This window comes from Ylistrum balloti, unplaced genomic scaffold (genome assembly GCF_031769215.1).
Source record: "Ylistrum balloti isolate Yb309-2 unplaced genomic scaffold, AGI_CSIRO_Ybal_v1 Utg370496, whole genome shotgun sequence".
NCBI lineage: Eukaryota > Metazoa > Mollusca > Bivalvia > Pectinida > Pectinidae > Ylistrum > Ylistrum balloti.
The window spans coordinates 48,271-68,774 of record NW_026782322.1 but is presented as its reverse complement, the minus strand read 5'-3'; the positions used below and the strand labels follow the sequence as shown (position 1 = coordinate 68,774).

The 20,504-nt window shown below is 35.5% G+C and overlaps 3 protein-coding genes across 3 annotated transcripts; 1 reads left to right on the top strand and 2 right to left on the bottom strand.

Annotated features, from left to right (window-relative positions):
• Positions 1-343: 343 nt before the first annotated feature.
• LOC132555482 (exosome complex component RRP43-like) lies at positions 344-10,783 on the bottom strand. Its single transcript, XM_060219830.1, has 11 exons — positions 10,752-10,783; positions 9,800-9,836; positions 9,435-9,498; positions 8,963-9,036; positions 8,273-8,318; positions 7,639-7,744; positions 6,813-6,858; positions 6,059-6,155; positions 5,401-5,515; positions 5,062-5,165; positions 344-486 (listed from the first exon to the last, which is right to left on the bottom strand). Exons 1-11 carry the CDS (start codon positions 10,766-10,768, stop codon positions 374-376), a joined length of 819 nt encoding a protein of 272 aa, XP_060075813.1. The 5' UTR covers positions 10,769-10,783; the 3' UTR covers positions 344-373.
• A 179-nt stretch (positions 10,784-10,962) lies between these two features.
• On the top strand, positions 10,963-13,982 carry LOC132555473 (protein zwilch homolog). The gene is made up of 3 exons (XM_060219821.1): positions 10,963-11,920; positions 12,669-12,736; positions 12,986-13,982. The coding sequence occupies exons 1-3, from the start codon at positions 10,963-10,965 to the stop codon at positions 13,847-13,849; spliced, it is 1,890 nt and encodes a 629-aa protein (XP_060075804.1). The 3' UTR covers positions 13,850-13,982.
• Positions 13,983-15,062: 1,080 nt separating this feature from the next.
• Positions 15,063-20,480, bottom strand: LOC132555480 (uncharacterized protein SYNPCC7002_A1628-like). The gene is made up of 8 exons (XM_060219828.1): positions 20,335-20,480; positions 19,777-19,928; positions 18,577-18,883; positions 17,990-18,183; positions 17,550-17,678; positions 16,814-16,952; positions 16,219-16,361; positions 15,063-15,949 (listed from the first exon to the last, which is right to left on the bottom strand). The coding sequence occupies exons 2-8, from the start codon at positions 19,903-19,905 to the stop codon at positions 15,896-15,898; spliced, it is 1,095 nt and encodes a 364-aa protein (XP_060075811.1). The 5' UTR covers positions 19,906-19,928; positions 20,335-20,480; the 3' UTR covers positions 15,063-15,895.
• Positions 20,481-20,504: the final 24 nt, after the last annotated feature.

Here is a 20,504-nt window from a genome sequence, read left to right as displayed (position 1 = left end):
AGTGGTTACCTCAACGTTAATCATTTCTTATGAACTCCCTTTTAGCTGTTTCCTGTGTTCCCTGGAGTTAAGATTTTCACATGTTCAGATCATTGTTCAAATTTCCCTTTTTATTTATTAGCTTCAAAATAATTTGTTGACATGTTTCTGTTGATGTAATTACACCGTACATAGCTTGTATCAATCACAGGGTCTAGGTACAAAATTCCAACAGCTCAGTCAGTCTGTGTCTTAATACACATAAATGACAATTGATAGCAAATCTCTGTTATCAGAGATAATACATTACACATTTCATATCAAGTTTCAGCGACTGAAAATTACGAAGAAAAAACACAAAGTATTATTTATTATAAACCTTTATTTACACGTGTCACCTTTCTACACTAAGAATTGTCTCTTCTATGAGTCTCAAAACTTCCTTGCTTCTTTCAAAGGCTCGCTCAAAACATGTCAACAGCTGTTCTGACTTGAGGGGACTTCCACCTGAGGAGACATTGTTGAAAAGCACGATACATATTGAACACATCAATCCATTACATGTATCCCCCCCTAATTACCATGAATTTTGCAGCAATACACTGCAGAGAGAAAAAAATATGTGTATGATATTTCATGCATTGCTTGCATCTTTCCAAACTTTGAACATTCTTAAACCTTGAAATCATATCTTATTCTACAACAATATTTTATTCAGCTTCAAGACTGTTACTTAAAATGAAGCCGTTTTACTATCCTTAACATTGAATAAAAATAGCTTCATTTTAAGTTACGGTCTTGAAGCTGATTTCCTCTCCATAACATGTCCTTAATGAAACCAGTGTAAAAAAACACAGGGACCTGAAAATAAGTTTAGCGTCTAGTGAATATGGACCGATTCTAGTCTGTATCACAGGGACCTGGGAATTAGTTACAGTTTATATTTATAATGAACTATCCTGGTCTGTATCACAGGAGCCTGAGAATTAGTTACAGTCTAGGTAAACAATAAACTATCCTGGTCTGTATCACAGGGGCCTGAGAATTAGTTACAGTTTAGATGTATATTGACCTATCCTGGTCTGTATCACAGGGACCTGAGAATTAGTTACAGTCTAGGTAAACAATAAACTATCCTGGTCTGTATCACAGGGGCCTGAGAATTAGTTACAGTTTAGATGTATATTGACCTATCCTGGTCTGTATCACAGGGAACTGAGAATTAGTTTCAGTTTAGATGTATATTGACCTATCCTGGTCTGTATCACAGGGGCCTGAGAATTAGTTACAGTTTAGATGTATATTGACCTATCCTGGTCTGTATCACAGGGACCTGAGAATTAGTTACAGTTTAGATGTATATTGACCTATCCTGGTCTGTATCACAGGGGCCTGAGAATTAGTTACAGTTTAGATGTATATTGACCTATCCTGGTCTGTATCACAGGAGCCTGAGAATTAGTTACAGTTTAGATGTATATTGACCTATCCTGGTCTGTATCACAGGGAACTGAGAATTAGTTACAGTCTAGGTAAACAATAAACTATCCTGGTCTGTATCACAGGGGCCTGAGAATTAGTTACAGTTTAGATGTATATTGACCTATCCTGGTCTGTATCACAGGGGCCTGAGAATTAGTTACAGTCTAGGTAAACAATAAACTATCCTGGTCTGTATCACAGGGGCCTGAGAATTAGTTACAGTCTAGGTAAACAATAAACTATCCTGGTCTGTATCACAGGGACCTGAGAATTAGTTAGTCTAGGTAAACAATAAACTATCCTGTCTGTATCACAGGGGCCTGAGAATTAGTTACAGTTTAGATGTATATTGACCTATCCTGGTCTGTATCACAGGGACCTGAGAATTAGTTACAGTCTAGGTAAACAATAAACTATCCTGGTCTGTATCACAGGGACCTGAGAATTAGTTACAGTTTAGATGTATATTGACCTATCCTGGTCTGTATCACAGGGACCTGAGAATTATTTAGTCTAGGTAAACAATAAACTATCCTTGTCTGTATCACAGGGAACTGAGAATTAGTTACAGTTTAGATGTATATTGACCTATCCTGGTCTGTATCACAGGGGCCTGAGAATTAGTTACAGTTTAGATGTATATTGACCTATCCTGGTCTGTATCACAGGGACCTGAGAATTAGTTAGTCTAGGTAAACAATAAACTATCCTGTCTGTATCACAGGGGCATGAGAATTAGTTACAGTTTAGATGTATATTGACCTATCCTGGTCTGTATCACAGGGACCTGAGAATTAGTTACAGTTTAGATGTATATTGACCTATCCTGGTCTGTATCACAGGGACCTGAGAATTAGTTACAGTCTAGGTAAACAATAAACTATCCTTGTCTGTATCACAGGGGCCTGAGAATTAGTTACAGTTTAGATGTATATTGACCTATCCTGGTCTGTATCACAGGGACCTGAGAATTAGTTACAGTCTAGGTAAACAATAAACTATCCTGGTCTGTATCACAGGGGCCTGAGAATTAGTTACAGTTTAGATGTATATTGACCTATCCTGGTCTGTATCACAGGGACCTGAGAATTAGTTACAGTTTAGATGTATATTGACCTATCCTGGTCTGTATCACAGGGACCTGAGAATTAGTTAGTCTAGGTAAACAATAAACTATCCTTGTCTGTATCACAGGGGCCTGAGAATTAGTTACAGTTTAGATGTATATTGACCTATCCTGGTCTGTATCACAGGGACCTGAGAATTAGTTAGTCTAGGTAAACAATAAACTATCCTGTCTGTATCACAGGGGCATGAGAATTAGTTACAGTTTAGATGTATATTGACCTATCCTGGTCTGTATCACAGGGACCTGAGAATTAGTTACAGTTTAGATGTATATTGACCTATCCTGGTCTGTATCACAGGGACCTGAGAATTAGTTACAGTCTAGGTAAACAATAAACTATCCTTGTCTGTATCACAGGGGCCTGAGAATTAGTTACAGTTTAGATGTATATTGACCTATCCTGGTCTGTATCACAGGGACCTGAGAATTAGTTACAGTCTAGGTAAACAATAAACTATCCTGGTCTGTATCACAGGGGCCTGAGAATTAGTTACAGTTTAGATGTATATTGACCTATCCTGGTCTGTATCACAGGGACCTGAGAATTAGTTACAGTTTAGATGTATATTGACCTATCCTGGTCTGTATCACAGGGACCTGAGAATTAGTTAGTCTAGGTAAACAATAAACTATCCTTGTCTGTATCACAGGGGCCTGAGAATTAGTTACAGTTTAGATGTATATTGACCTATCCTGGTCTGTATCACAGGGACCTGAGAATTAGTTACAGTCTAGGTAAACAATAAACTATCCTGGTCTGTATCACAGGAGCCTGAGAATTAGTTACAGTTTAGATGTATATTGACCTATCCTGGTCTGTATCACAGGGGCCTGAGAATTAGTTACAGTTTAGATGTATATTGACCTATCCTGGTCTGTATCACAGGGACCTGAGAATTAGTTACAGTCTAGGTAAACAATAAACTATCCTGGTCTGTATCACAGGGGCCTGAGAATTAGTTACAGTTTAGATGTATATTGACCTATCCTGGTCTGTATCACAGGGACCTGAGAATTAGTTAGTCTAGGTAAACAATAAACTATCCTGGTCTGTATCACAGGGACCTGAGAATTAGTTTCAGTTTAGATGTATATTGACCTATCCTGGTCTGTATCACAGGGACCTGAGAATTAGTTAGTCTAGGTAAACAATAAACTATCCTGGTCTGTATCACAGGGACCTGAGAATTAGTTTCAGTTTAGATGTATATTGACCTATCCTGGTCTGTATCACAGGGGCCTGAGAATTAGTTACAGTTTAGATGTATATTGACCTATCCTGGTCTGTATCACAGGGACCTGAGAATTAGTTACAGTCTAGGTAAACAATAAACTATCCTGGTCTGTATCACAGGGGCCTGAGAATTAGTTACAGTTTAGATGTATATTGACCTATCCTGGTCTGTATCACAGGGACCTGAGAATTAGTTAGTCTAGGTAAACAATAAACTATCCTGGTCTGTATCACAGGGACCTGAGAATTAGTTTCAGTTTAGATGTATATTGACCTATCCTGGTCTGTATCACAGGGACCTGAGAATTAGTTACAGTTTAGATGTATATTGACCTATCCTGGTCTGTATCACAGGGACCTGAGAATTAGTTACAGTCTAGGTAAACAATAAACTATCCTGGTCTGTATCACAGGGGCCTGAGAATTAGTTACAGTTTAGATGTATATTGACCTATCCTGGTCTGTATCACAGGGACCTGAGAATTAGTTAGTCTAGGTAAACAATAAACTATCCTGGTCTGTATCACAGGGGCCTGAGAATTAGTTTCAGTTTAGATGTATATTGACCTATCTTAGTCTATTCAGAAGATTTTACTTATCTTCAGGCTTTAAAGTGCTGCAACAGTCACTTGTGAAGAGAAGACTTCAAAGTTAAGTATGTCATTAGTGATAATAAATGATTACAAGGAAAAGAGTTACTTTCTATGGCCCTGTTGGTCTCATTTTAATCTAAATGACTTGGTCACAAAACATTTATACTAGATTATGACATCTTTTGATCACTTCATATTTTCCTCAGTTGGTTCCTAGGTTTCAAAATTAAAGCCATTTTCATCCCTGCAGTTTTAATCTTTATTTGACTTTACTGTATCTACTTAATTCAGCTATTCACTTGTTTCCTAAAATCTTACAGAATATACACAGAGACGAGGTCTACCTTAAGCACCATTTTTAAGATAGCATTAAAACACACTTCAGAATTCACTTCAAACTGAAGCTACAATAACAAGCCAATGAATATTTAATTTTGAATAAAACTCAAAGCAAATTTGAAAAATTTAACTGGTGATAAAATAAAATATCACAAACCAAAAACAGTTCAATACCAAACTAAATATAAAAACACAGCCTTTCCAGATACAGTCATTTAAACGTATGATATCTATACCCCAGTATATGGTTTTTAACTTTGTCGACCTAGCTCACACCATTCACTAGCAGATCAATAGTTACCAACCTGGTTTGTGTACCATGCAGAGTTTGTCGCCTACTGTTACTATGGTAACCATGCCAGTAGACAGGCCCTCTTCCTCCACCGTGGGGTCCACAAACAGGATACGACTGTAATGGTACAAGGATAATTTTACAGGAAACTTTGATAAAGAGGCACATGCAGCCTGTATCAGTCTGATCACTTTATACTAAATAGAAGATTTTATACCTAGATGTAAAACACAAACTTAACCCCAGTCCATCTCTTTTTACAGTATTATATTCAGTTAACTTGTGTCTCTTATCCACTTTTGTCCTGCTCCCCCACCCTGCACCACCATCAATTACCTTGTTAACTACTTACTCATCAAATATTGAGAATGTACATGACACAGGATGTGAAGAGACAACTAACGGTGATATCTTATCCATGTTAACCTCAGGAACTTCATCCTTCTCCTCGACCAAAGGCAAATGAGCTGTGGACAGGTAAAATTATGTTTAATGTAATATAAAGACTAACATCCTGTAAGACAAGTCAGTGATAAGGCAAAACATCACCATCCTATATCGAAATGCTTCCCCTCTCACATCATACTGGTATATCTATAGAAGCCAAATCATGAAAACTTTTCAATAAAACTATTTATTTTACAACAGTTGCAAAGCAAGTAATTCAAACTAATATCAATCACTCTTGTTGGCCTACATGGAAGTGCAAGACGAGTCTTACTGCTGAAGGAAACTGGAATACTTGGGAGGAAACCCGTGTTTAGGCAGGTGACCTTTTCATATCATTTCAGGTAACAGAACTACAGAAGTTTAGGTGAAAGACAAGTGAATCACTGCTGCATTACTGCTCTAGAAAACCTATAATCTAATCTCAATTTTCTAATAAAAACTCTTGATATTGTATTCAATTTCTTTTCCCAAAAAAAAATTTCCATTTGATGTTAGATAAATATGAAGGGTACCTCATTCTTGTCAACCCAAAAATGTACAAGTTCCTGTTCTGAACTTACTATTTCTGAATGCTGCTAGTAGTGCCAACATGGCAGTGTCAAAGATGTTTCCATCATAGTCCAAACACATCAGGTCGCAGTGCAGAACCCATACCAGCTGAGAAATATCATAAGATGTTAATGTCAAAAACAATATGTATAGAGTGCATATGACATTTTTATAAATGGTATGACCGCAGTCAAGCTATTGTAATCAGTTTATCTGAACCTCAAATAACTAATCATTCCATTTGACACATGATCCTCCGACAAACTTGCTGATGTTAAAGCAAATTTGTAAGTCTTTGTTCTTAAGCTCTCCACAAAAAGCAAATTAGGCTTAAAACTCAGGTCTGTACTTAATTCCATAAGTGAATTAAAACCCAGGTCTGTGCTTAATTCCATAAATGAATCATTCTTATCCAGCCAGTCAAGCCATATGGACCATAATAAATAAAAGTGGTATAGGTAACCCTCACTGGCCTCTAACCCCCAGCTACTGTTAATTCATATATTTTCATGCGGCTAAATTTTTGTAGCCTTCAAAAAATTTATCATTTCAAGGACATTTGATTTTGTAAAAATCTATCTCAATAAGTTTTTTCATGATAATTGTAACACTTTGGGGATATATAAATCTATGGATACTGAGTACCCAGGAAATTAATAAAAATCAATTACTCTCAAAAAATCATGATTATACAGTATCACTTCATTCATGATGAAATGTGTCTCTCATAATGAGGTCAATGTGACAACTGACCGGTTTTCTTACCTTTCCAGGCACCACACACAAGTTCTGACAGTCAACACATCCAGAACTGTAATGGAAAAAAGTCTTAAAATAATTTAAGCATCATTATGGTTTGTATTCTAAGGAAAATCATGTTGAATGCGATGACAGGACATGTTTATTTCATTTTCTGTGTAAATAATCATCAAAAATGAAAATTGTTAGTCACTATATTATCTTATTTCACAAACTTTGCCTTATTTCTAAATGTTTCAAGTGTTAAAGTGTTAATAGTTAAAGAAGACTAGAGTGTGACATTTCAAAGACTACATGGTCATCTTCATCAGACAAATGACCAGTGTGAAGCGTACTAGCACCGACGTCCAATGTGTATAAGATGGTAAGGAATGAACCAACTTTTTCAGTTGTACTTATCTTATGTACACTACGGTTAAAAATAAAGTGATGAGATGACGAGAAAATACACAAGATGGTAAAAATGTACTCTATTCCATTTAGCTATGCTTTATTTAACCCTTTTTATTATAAAGTTTGTTTTCAATATGGAGTTGAAAGTCTGTCCCCTGAAAGAACATATCCACACATTGATAAAAATTAACATAAATATCATTCATGTGTAATTGGTGATCAATTTGACTCTGTGGTTAAATGGTTCAGTGGTTACACAATCATCTTTTATGTACTAGGGAACCTCTAACACATTCAATCCAGATCAACGAGAGTGATTTATATATGATGTCATATAAAAATATATCTTGTATTATATTCTGTTCCCAAAAATATACAGTGTAATGAACATGAAGGAAAGTACAAGAAATTGTACATGTCCTTAAAACAATGTCCTTACTTTTTGATGACTTCTGCAACAAACTGACTCATAACTTGGGCTTGTTCGCTGGGAGGTCCTGGCCTGAAGTGTGGAGAACAGAGAGGTGTCAGCTGTACATTAGGTACTGAAACAAAGAGCACTTCTTACACTGACTTCCTGAATAGTAGAAAGAACGTTTTCTCTTATATTTTACAAATTATTCACAAGTTCCTCGCTTGATCCATCAATTGAAATTGAATGCTTCGGGTAACCCTTTTGTTCATGTAGCCTTGATTTTAATATTGCAAAGCAATACTTGAACTACAGGTACACTGTAGTGACAAGTAATTTTTTGTTACATCCAAAATATATATTAAATACAAGTCAGGTAATTGCATGTGCGTGCGTGCGTGCGTGTGTGTATATATGTAATCCACTAAACACATTGGAAAATAAAATGAAAACCTGTGATCAAAGTAATCATAGGTAAGATGAATCAACTACTGCTAAATTGATGGAGCTGATTCACAATAGACATTATAATGACAATTCAGATTTAATCTTAAAATTTTGGGTGAAAATGTGACTTACTCAATAACTCAACAAAAGAACAATATATATATATATATAATATATGATATTAAAATAGTAAATGAAAGAATTGAACATTTACCAATGAATCCTCTATCTGGCTCAGCAGGCTTTGGCGCAGCTAGTTCCTAAAAAAAGAAGACAATTTTTCACAAGAAAAGCAGTTAATGATTGTGAAAATGACCAAATTAATTCCATGATATTCAAAAAAGGAAAACACGACCATTCGATGAATTACAGTCCCCGATCAAATCTGGTAGAATTACAGTCCTCTACCAAATTAGGAATTATTTGCCATGAATACTCTGCAAGTGAATCTATCCCTATGTAAGAAATTCCAGTGACTAGCATTGTAGGAGACAGTCTTTGATGTAGGTCAAAGCTCTAAATATAGATAAGAGTGACCCATTTTTGATACATGACACACTGCCTTACCAAGGTGAATCCATAGCCCAAGTATGAAGTTCAAATGACAAGTAATGTCGGAGATGGAGCATAGAAGGACCAAGGAAGGGACAGACAGACAATGCAAAGCTCTAGCCCCCTTCCATGTTCTTGTTTGGAACTTGAAATGTATTAATATTTCATTCAAATCAATATCACTGCTACTGATCTATGGTACAATTGCAGTTGCATTTGTATATAATTTTACCTGCAGTACTGGAAAGTTCTGTAGTGCAATTAGAACATGAGTTGACGACAATAACCAAGTTCTTCTTTAAAATGTATCTTAATTGTTCTGTATTCATTGTTGATCTACAATAACACTTACTGCCTTGATTCCACACATAATTGTTGTATTTCCAAGCTTGACAAGAGCAGAGCCCTCAGCAGTTGTAACACAACCTACAAGAGAAATAATTAATATTCCATTCTGATATTTAAACTCTACATCCTATTATCAATATAGAGATTATATTTCCATGTATTTCCAAGGGATGTAATTAAATATTTTATAGCTAGGAGTGTATTGACTGTAATATTTAAAGATATATAAATTTAAGGAGCATCATGATGCAATTGGATATCTATATTATATTATTTGAAACTGCCCCTGTACCCCTTCTCGGGCATAGTGTTTCCTGAATATATCTTTTTCTTTTTAAAATTCTTCAAAGTATCATTTCTCCTTATGGCTTGAGCAGAACTTTATTAATTATTGACTTATAATCAAATCAAGCAACCTGATACAAAAGTAACCTCATGTGTTCATATAACCTTTGATCAAATTTAGGCAAATTTACCTATGTTAAGTACTGTTCGCCTGAACTCTCCAAGTTCCCTGCCATCTGGTCGCACATCTTTCTCCTGTACAGATTAATACTGACTGATTGTCAATAATGGAATATATCTGATAACAATGGTAATATCAAACTGTACACATATTATATTATGTCTTATATAATTTGTGTACTTTGAACCTTATTAGTAACCATTTTCATGTTACATTCCTTAATGATTTCTCCACAAAAGATAATGCTAGTTACGGTAACCTCTATGGAAGACTCTGTATGGATTCTTGTTAAAAACTACAAATAACAACAGATGTCTTAAGGCGCTACATACATTTAAATTTATCTTGACAACATGTAATATCTTATTCACTTACCAGAAACTTCTTATAGAATTCAATGGGCTTTGCTATTCTGTTAAAAAGAGAAGGGAAAACAAATTAAATGTTTTGTGTTCAATAACAGAGTTGAAAATTGGCTTATGGACAAAAGGATGAAACTTCCGATGTCTATTCCTTTCTATTGGGACAAGAATGAAAGTTTGAATAATATAACTGTTTGGAATATGCTGTGGTGTTCAGTTGATAAAACTACGAATAATCTACCATCAACTCCCATCCTGCCAAAAAAGTAAACAGAAAGTAGATTCAAGTGTTGTTTAATAAAGGTTTAGCTAAGTATTGTGTAACAGAGGTCATTTTTTATTTCAATGCCTCCGCCAGGAATCGAACCCTACTAGTCTGACGCCCAACCAATCGAGCTAAAGAGATGTTCTCTCTAGCCGAATGGTATATTGCGGCTAGTAGTTTACTAGGGCTACATACTCCCCATCCAGGAAATAACTCGTCCAGGGTTATAGCGATGCCGGTGGGGCATGGCGAAGTACGATTCCCGGGTCCCTACATGGGCGCCAAATGTCACACCATCAAATAGAATTCGTTGTGTGTTTAAAGTTCCTTTATTTGTACCCCTGGCCTAGAAATGACATGCACATATATATTTGCTATCTGGTTTCCACCGACCGTCGGGTCGTATCTATAATGTATACCTGTCGCTATATGTGGCGCCTGGACTCCCGAGGTCGTCCAGAGCGACGTAGTTATTCTGTAGTTCTGTCCCGCACCCAGGGGTATCCCTAGTTTTGTTACTCTACACATTCACTCTCGCACATCTTCCTCACCGATCACACCTGGACACGAACACGTCTCAAGACAACACCACATAAGGACAGACACTGACAATACCTAACAGTTAACACCCCAAAATAAGGACATAAGCGTAAATGCATGGACAAAATGGAAGAAAGTATATTCCACGTGCGGTTCATACTTAAAGTCGTCAGCCATTTTTATCCAAGATCCGTCTATCTTCTGAGACAAGCGCTTTCATTGGCTAGTTTGGAGTAACTTGCACCAACCAACTCACATGTTTCAAACGAATACGGAACCCTTCGAACTTTTTTTTATACACGCACCGGTTGCTGGAAGGCGCTGGATTTAAAGGCGGATAGACATAAACGTTTGATGGTGGTCCTTTTAAAATGGATGAGAGGTATATTTTTGAGTTTAAAGAGGTGATAGACACTTTATTATATAATCCGGATAAACAGACGAAAAAGGTGTTTAAAGACAGCAAATTTTCAGTCGCGAACGAAGAAAATCTTATCGATATAGTTCCCCAGCAGTTGTTTGATTTCCAATTCCCCGTTATTCTTGTGAGTTCATCGGTAGATGCTGATGTTACAGAAGAAGAATACATTGTACCAGATATAAACACAAACGATGACATTTCATCAAAATCTCGACAACCACGAAGTGTGAGCCATAGTCAAAGTGAAGTAGAAGGCTCTCCATTGAAGCTACAGACGTATGCTGATTTCAGTTTCTCATCTCCATCTTCTGATGTATCACTCAGTGTCAGAAAAAGAACTGTTGTCAGGGCAACCGGTGTTACTTTGCACAAGGCAAGAGAAATTGCATCATATATGTCTCTTGCATACTCATCCCATGTGTCAAGTGGAAACCAGAACTTTGACACTGATCCGGACACAGGCGCAACTGTAAACAAAATTCCCTCATTGTTCATTCTCTGTGATGGCTCGGACCATAAAAGAACAGCATGTATGCATATTGAGCCAGTCTACTTGAAAGCACTGGAGTCAAACAAATGGGCAGGTTGGAGGATTTCTTCAGCCTTTGTGAAGGATCCAAAGAGTGATGATTCACATTTGCCTAATTTCCATAAACTGGATTTATCCGGGAAAGAAATAGAGTGTGAGGCAAATTATGATCTTTTTGAATCACACCAAGAAAATGATCGCCAGCCTGTTGATAAATACCAGGGTTCTTTGCAGCTGGAGGTACGATGGAAAAAGTTTGCCAGTGCTCCCCCTTTGGATGCAAGAACTGTTATAAAAGCCAAGGTTTTACCAGGAGATATGAGAAGTGCTGCTCATAGTTTATACAACGCATTAGAAGCTCTCAAACTTCACATTATAGGTATAGAAAATATAAACTGCACAGGTCCATTATTAAGATTCTATGATCTGTATTAATAGCACCTAGAGACCTACATGTTCAAAAATATGAACAAAATTTGGTCAAGGGCATCCTTGGGTTAAGCCTAATAAAATTTTGTGTAAATGGAGAATCTGACCCCACCACCATGACATTTGTTCAGTATTAAGAAGAAATGATATGGGTCTATCCTTTTTTTATTAAATTAATTATATAAGTTAAGCCACTTCAAAGATCACAGATGTCAGATTTACTATCCGTCCAGAATACTGAGATCCACAAAAATGTTCACCCATTGTTCATTCATTCTGGACAGATTTCAGAAGTTCAACATGTTAAAATTTCACATTTTCAACTACTAAGAAATCTATCATTTGATGTTAGTCTACTTGGAAGTTTAAATTTATTTGAAAGAAGTGTTTATAATATACACTGTATATGAAACATTAAAGTTTCCTAACTTTTCCTAATCTTTTATTTCAATGACTGATAAAGTCAATTTATATTTCTAGTGCATTTTTCATGAGCTACAAAAAATGTACAAAACTATACAAGCCAATTGCACCTCTTGTTCATTTTTCCCTGATCATGAAATTGGACCCAATCAGACCTGTTGTGTTTCCCATCTTAAAAATAATGTTGAACATTTTTGGAACAGATGAATTGAAGTAATGGTGAGACTGCAGAATTATTTATACATACACTGATGATACAAATGTATTTATCATAGGTTTGACTACATCTGAAATAAGGTGGATTGAGTATGAAGAAGAGACGTCTGTTATGGACAAACTCAAGGTAATTTTATATATATTTACTTCATATATGCACCATTTTTTCCTTTTTTTTCATTAATCAAAGAACTGGTAAATAAATGGGTACTAATAAAAAGCAAATAAACCTTTGTTAACTGGTGCAAAGTGTTATTCTAATTATTCCCGAGCAACCATTTATAAATATGTTGAGGTGAAAGAGAGCCACAGAGAGAGTAGCTATAAATACATGAATTGTGTCAACTTTTTACAAAATTGTCTTTTTTACCCATAGGGTCTATTAGAGATCTTGAAGCATGGAGATGCCAGTCAGCTGACAACCTCAGGTGATGAGCCAAATGATGATGAATTCAACAATGTGATGGATACTCTGGTGTTCCATGAAAGAAAGGATTTTGATTTCACAGATCATCTCTGGACTGTTCTGTACAAGTGCAAATCATACACGGAGCTTGTTGAATGTTTCAGACATGTCTTCACAGTGCTGAGTAATGGTGAGCTTCGACCAATGGTTCATCGTAATAATAATACTACAGTGGCACAGATGGTACGTGATTCCTATGTTGGTAAGCTTCACATGCCCAACCTCGCAGGAGTGTATGCTCTTCAACTTTTAGCAGAAATTGGTGCAGAGAAACTTCAGCAAGACTATATCTTCACATTCCTGGCAAAAGAGCTTGTCACACACAGTAATCTTGAATACTTTCTCAAAACAAATGTGAAATTGGAACAGAAACTCATCAACTTGGAGAAAATGCACCATGTGTTGGAAATGGTCGTAATGTTGAAGCTGTTTCTTAATCTCCCCAGTCTTAATCTGGCAATCTGTGCAAGAGCTATGTTGTCACACTACCAACAGGAGGACATCTCTCAGAGCCATGTGTTTGCCTTCCCCATGCATACACCCTCACTGAAACATGCATTTGAGACGTGCCAGCCATGCATGAAACAGATGGTGCTAACCAAGATGGTGGGCAATATGAAAGAATCAGTGCACCATTTACTGGTGACCCAGCAACCCTTTAAACATTTACCTAATATTAGTGTGGATAATGAGATTCTTATGGACTCCACAGTAAATAAGAACAAGAAGTACTACTATGTCAGAAAGAATGAAAGTATTTCTGTTCTTGTGTGAATTTCTCTAAGTAGGATTATAAATAGAACACTTGTTTATGTATGAGATTTATGTATATATATTATAAACATATTCCAAGTTTAGCTCTTATTTTCCGGATCGGTCATAACACTTATTAGCACTTGATATATTTCATGTCACCACTTGCATTTTAGCAGAAGAATAAACTTCCAAGATTTCTGTACATTGGAAAACTGCTAAAGAGAGCAATTTTGAGATGTAATTTCTACTGATGCATATGTGAACATTTTAAGCAATTAAAGCTATACAAATGTTTATATTTTGTAACAAATGGGTAAGAGTGAAAAAGTTTGCATATACATACAAATCAATGCATCTAGTGCCGTTTATAAAAAAACAAAAGAATCCTCCAGATGTACGATGAACTATACATATACATAAAACCATTTCAGTAGATAAATCATTGTAAGAGTGCTTGTAAATGTTATTTTCATTTCTTGAGAAGTCCTTAATGGAGCTTTATCAAATTTCATGCTACAACTCCCCTGTACCACAACTATTCGGACTAGTGATGCGAGAACAATCAGATATAGTTCATTATCAGTTTAACCTTATCTGATGCAATGAACACCTGAACACTATGTAAGCTAAAGATGAAAGTTCTCCATGCTTCCTTGTTAAGTATGTTTAATTCAAAGACCAATTTAAAAACAAATTGGCCAACAAGTGGCATCTTTAATTTCGATCACTGGTTCATAAAACACCCTGCCATTGATACATGTAAAAATTGGTCTCTAGATCTGATGCCCAGCTATCTAGTGTACATGTTTGTCTGTTGACCCCCTCTAGATAATTTTGAATCCATTGGTTAAATTTCTTAAATATCACAGATTAGTAAACATCTATGATTGCTTATATCCAACATCGTTCCTTCAAATCATGACCAGATGGTATTCTCTTTAATATTTGCTGTAAGCATCATTCATGTATTTAAAATCAATTATGGGATTGCCCTGTACAACCAACGACTGCCAGACAACTGCCAAACTGAACATGTGATATTGACAAACTGTTCACAATCTCGGTGTGTATATATATATTCTTGTAATACTGTTAACATACTTCAATTCATCTTTTTTGGCAGATTAGCGCAATGATGAATTTGGGCATCCACAATAATACTTATACACAACAACAAACAAAAACTTTCATTGGCACAATCATATTTTAGTACAGAACATTCAATGCAAGAAACGATTGCTGGTAAAATAAGTACGTTTACAGAATTTTCTTCAGACAAAACTGCTTACAAACTGTGAAATCTGTTTTTTCAGATGGTTCAAATTTTTGCAGTCTTACACAGGTTGAAAGCAAACTAAATGTAGTTTTGTTATGAATGATAAAGCAGGCGATGCAGTTCAATACAAAATCTCTTTCTAAGGTTTTTCCAGGTTTTTTATTTATATTTCACCCTGAAAACAGTAATTATTAGGTTCTTCACAAAATAACCATCTTTAGATTATGTACATAGTGTACATATGAAATCAAGGTAAAATCCAAGTTAATACTATGGGATAAATTCTCTGAGTACAATGTGTATTGATTCGAGAGAAAAAAGTCTCGATACTTGAGATAAAGAAGTCCTTACTAGCAAAGTTTTACATCCAATGAGGTGGACAATGCAGCAAAGATCTGCTTGTTTTTCAGGATTTTTTTAAGGAGTCTTGGGCAGCTTTCACGTAACCTGGTTAGAGGAGTACAGGAAGTACAGAATTATTCCACTATATACGAACACACATGTACAAGATATTGGAACCGATACATGTAATGCTCAAAATGCATAGTTTCAGAATTTCCTTTCGAGCATAAAACAATGATCTAATATTAAGATACCATCCATTTCACTCAATCTGTACCTGGTGTTTTTCTTGCAGAATCAACTAGTCTAACCATTTCAACTGCTTACATGAAAGCAGCCTTGTTCTACAGGTTTCTTCATGTCATCAGAACAAAAGTAAAGTCAGATCATTGATACAGACAGTTGCTAACAATAATGCATTGAGAATTCTAATCCTGTAGAACTTGTCACACTGCAATGCCATAGGTACTTGTATTGTGCTGGGTCTGCTGACACCACACCTGGAAATATAAAATGAAATTAATGATTATTATTATACAATAATTACTAGCACTTCAATTCAAAGTAATACATGCTGTATGGGTCCCCCATTGTTGAAAAGGTGTATGTATATGATTGCAGAGTGTACCTGTATTCACCATAAATATTTCAAAAAACAGTCAAAAGGGAGATATTTGTTTTGTCTTTTTTCTTTGCAATATTTTCTAACAATAAATTATCTATAATTTCCTACATATTCAAGCTATAAAAACATAAATAGCAACATCACCTTCATGGCCGCCCTGTGTACTATAGTGTGTCTTCTTGACAACATATCCAGGTCTCGTTGATAACCTCCTCCTATCACCGTTGCTATAGGGATGCCAAGGTTGAATGCTGTATCAATCACAAAACTATCTCTGTCAAATAATCCTGAAAAATCATATAAAATATGTGAATTACTGGAATTTTCATCAAAGAAGATATACATGTACAGGATTGGGTACCAACAATGCCTGGAAACAACGTTTTCACAGTTCCTTTAAGAAGTAATAATCATAGGGAATTTTCTATCATATATCTGGAAAATTGGTCTAGACCCATGGCATCTTCATACATCTTGTTTTTATTATTTACACATTACTACTGGTATTCACGATGGTCAGACACATTAAACATACTCTCACTGATCAGACACATTAGAAGTGGAACTCTCTATGATTACACACATTGGAAGTGGTACACTCATTGATAAGACATATTAGAAGTGGTACTCTAATAAGACAAATAAGATTTATTATTCAACCTGGTCTGACAAACTGAATCTAGATATGGACATATGATCATTACTCACTATGATCAGATGCATTAGTTTTAGAACTTACCTTGATCAGAAAGATTCAATTTTCCTAATTCATCCTTAACATGTGGATCAACACCCGCATCAAATAAAATGAGGTTGGGGCGAAAGCTGTTAATCACCCAAGGTAGATGTGTTGATAAACATTCGAGGAATTCCACATCCTACATAACATTAAACAATGAATTAACATACTGGTTGTTTTATACATCTTCATTTAATACCCGATTTTCAAAGAATGACTGTGAGAAAAATTCACATTGATAACTTGATACTTGATTTGAAGAAAAAATATATCTACCACGCAATACTCCTGAAAATCAATACCATTCTTTTCCACAAAATACATAATTATGGTTGTAGCGTAGGTCCATGTAACCACATGTTATTTACAGAGAAACAGACTGATCAGTTCTGATGTGTCTTTGTGTGAGACATTTTACCCTAACTGCTCTGGATATGTTGTTCATTGAGGTAGTCACCAGCTATAATAATGAGACCCTACCTCAAAATCACCTGGCTGTTCATGAAGAAATGAACTCAGCAAACAAACTAGTAGATATATATATCTGAATTCTTATGAAGAGAAAAAATACTGATAAAAGATTTTTGTATAAATTTTCAATGTTTTTCCTTGCCAATTTGGAAAATTTCGATCTGGCTGAAATTTTTGTTGGTTTTTTGTTTTTGTGGGGGATAGTGTGGAACACAGAGTGCCAGATTCTACATATAAGAAATGCCTTGGAAATTAAATTCAATACCTTTGTTCCGGGATCCAACTCTATGTCTAGGTCACTCAACTGTTTTCTGTGGGGAAAATTTTTACCACAATGGATGGAAAATGTAAATACATCATCGTTGTGTTGGAAAATGGCTGCTGTACCATCCCCCTGACACAGATACAAAGCATGAGGTAAGAGAAATCATATCAAGTACAAGAATACGTTGCATGAAAATTGATTTTTTTTTTCAACTACATTAGAAGGCTCAAAAAATAAAAACTTCTTTCCATAAAATCCCATATGAAATAAAAACTCATTTAAGATGATCCATTACATTTGTGGGGTAAGATAATGCAGATCCCTTTAACAGGAAGAACTGCTTTATAAGACAGGCCTGTAAACATTCAGGTAATATCAAACTTCATGTGTATTCTCTTAACAAATACCTTTGACATCACTGACCATTCCAACTATTTTACCTGATGAACATCCAGGTCAACAATGAGCACCCTGTCTACTATTTTATCCCTGATCAAGGTCGCAGCCGTGATGGCAAGGTCATTAATTAGACAGTAGCCAGAACCATATCCAGGGAAAGCATGATGGGTCCCTCCTCCTGTGCTACAAGCAATACCCCTTTCCAGTGCTAATCTGGCAGCTAAGAGAGTCCCACCTTTTCAAAAGCATAATTTTGTGAAATTTTTAACCCTTTCAATGATTTATTATTTGAATAGACTACAAAACAATTCTAATATTATCTAATACAAGATATCATCATCTATTTCCTTAATATTCAAAATGTCAGCTATGTTAATTCATTCCTCTGTAATCGGTTTACCTAACAACTCACTCACAGGGTTGAGTTGGCCCCCTGACTTAACAATATTTGGGTTGGAATAATTTTTTTTTTTATCAGATTAAATGGGGTCCTGTGTATTTTGAATGGCATTCCTGAAAAATATAATTCTGTCTTTTTAGATTTGAATGCTTCAAAAGGCTGTAGGGATGGCTTCAACACCCTTCGAAAGAAGGTATGAAATACTGGATTCATCCTACCTGTAGGTACCTGTTTCATATCTGCATCGACTGACTAAGCCTGGACTCCATTCAAACCCTGTGATTTGCTGTTCCTTCTTTGTTGTCAAGCCATTCAGGAATCTGTGTACGTAATCCTCAGTGTGGACAGTGCATATGTCTGCTGTATCTATCCATGCTGGTTCTACCACTTGCTTAGCTGATATAACGTTGTCTTTTCTTAAATACCTCATGACACCATGAAACTTCCTCATAGCAAACCGATGTTTGATTGGTAGGTCACTTACATAACCATGGTGATGAACTATGGGTAACCCTGCAATCTCTGATCGTTTTATCTGGAAACGGTAAAAGAAAATATTTGAAACATATTTTAAAACAAATGATGTACATTTCAAATTTTGTCCATACTTTCCAGTAGTGAGAGTGTACAGATTGATTAACACGTCCCTAGTGAAAAATTTCATTTTTCAGCACACCAGCCCAAAGCTCAATTGAGCATGTGTTGTTGCATCAACCGAGAAGCTTAAAGTCATTATCATGGTTAGGCCAACACATACTAAGTTGGGGTGGGCGTTGAAATATCAAGTTTGCTAAAAACTGACCTTGGCAGTAGTCTTATGCTTTTTCAATATCAAACACCTTTCCTAGCCAGCTTACCTGGAGTCAAAATATTTGACATTGTGATTAGGACAGCTAGGGTGACATTTTAAAGGTTTTATTTGACAAATGTATTAAAATCTTTTAAAAGTTTCCGAATCATTGTTTTTTTTTTCGTGAAAAGATCAAATATTGGCTTTCTGCTACAAACTGCTAGTTAATTACCCTAACACGCTTCAAACTGTAGCTGGAGCATACTTGGATAAAAGGAAGAAAAGGGAGTTTTTTCAAAGGATTAAAGCTACCTGGTATGTTGTTTTCAAAGTCACATGGCTTAAATGTGAGAAGTAACATTTCATTGACTGTTTTTCTTTGGCTTAATACTTGCAAAGTCCAACAGGTCAAGTTTTTCTTCTTTAACATCACAAGGATCAAATATGCTGCTTTAAAACAGAGAGGATTAGGATAATGTGTGATTCTTATCTATCATAGTTTTTTAAATGCAGTATGAGTATGGCATTCTTTATTACGATAATTACTCACACATATTTCAACATGTATTCTACTGTACCAGTCTAAATTTTCCTAATTTATTTTAATTAAGATACAAATTTCAACATGAATTCTATACCTTTTGTATGTAATCCAAGTTGTTTTGATCTGTAATATTTAAAGTTGATAGCCACTTTTTCCATATCTGTTTTGTTTTCCTCAACACTGCATATGTTTTCAGTCTAGAAGATGTTTTCAAGTACAGCATGGTCGCTTGTTGGAAAGATTGAACTTAAAAAATAGAAAATCATACTTGACTTGTTAGTAATTTCAAATCAATTCGAAATAAAAAGTTCGGAAAATGTTCACATGTCAGTTTCTTGGCTCATATCTTTACATTTAACAGGACAGTAGTAAGTTTGAAATATAATAGTTGTTATGTGACAAATCAAAATGGTGAATTTCAGCTTAAAACTGAAGCTCAGATTTAAGAGATTTAGAAAATATAAACGAGATAATGTGAGAGTATGTACATTATATTGTGCAGGTATAATCTGCAGAGCACTGGCTATCTTCCGTTTCAGCAAACAGATATTCTGAATACTTCAGACTACCCTTGGATTAACTACAATATGTACAGTATATATTAGCAGATCAGTGTTTCATAACTTCAGCTAACTTGTGTGCAGTGTTTTACCTGAGATTAACAAATAGTTTCATTGATAAATCTAATCAACTATTAAATGGATGAAGTGCATACTCTTGTGTCGGTTCAAAAAGGTCTTTGGAATGTTTTACACAACTGTTGTGACATATACAACCCTGCAAATTAGACAGATGCAGAAGAAACTGCCATGAATAAATTGT

What these genes read in the sequence shown, in the direction of transcription:
- LOC132555482 (XM_060219830.1), bottom strand. An exon ending in AATTCTATAAGAAGTTTCTG is followed by an intron (nt 9,499 to 9,799) that starts GTAAGTGAATAA and finishes TAATCTGTACAG; the next exon opens with GAGAAAGATGTGCGACCAGA. An exon ending in TTATGTGTGGAATCAAGGCA is followed by an intron (nt 8,319 to 8,962) that starts GTAAGTGTTATT and finishes TTCTTTTTTTAG; the next exon opens with GAACTAGCTGCGCCAAAGCC.
- LOC132555473 (XM_060219821.1), top strand. Translation starts at nt 10,963, where the DNA reads ATGGATGAGAGGTATATTTTTGAGTTTAAAGAGGTGATAGACACTTTA. An exon ending in TCTCAAACTTCACATTATAG is followed by an intron (nt 11,921 to 12,668) that starts GTATAGAAAATA and finishes TATTTATCATAG; the next exon opens with GTTTGACTACATCTGAAATA. An exon ending in CTGTTATGGACAAACTCAAG is followed by an intron (nt 12,737 to 12,985) that starts GTAATTTTATAT and finishes TTTTACCCATAG; the next exon opens with GGTCTATTAGAGATCTTGAA.
- LOC132555480 (XM_060219828.1), bottom strand. Translation starts at nt 19,905, where the DNA reads ATGCTGTACTTGAAAACATCTTCTAGACTGAAAACATATGCAGTGTTG. An exon ending in ACTTGGATTACATACAAAAG is followed by an intron (nt 18,884 to 19,776) that starts GTATAGAATTCA and finishes TACCGTTTCCAG; the next exon opens with ATAAAACGATCAGAGATTGC. An exon ending in ATTGAATCTTTCTGATCAAG is followed by an intron (nt 16,362 to 16,813) that starts GTAAGTTCTAAA and finishes ATGATTTTTCAG; the next exon opens with GATTATTTGACAGAGATAGT.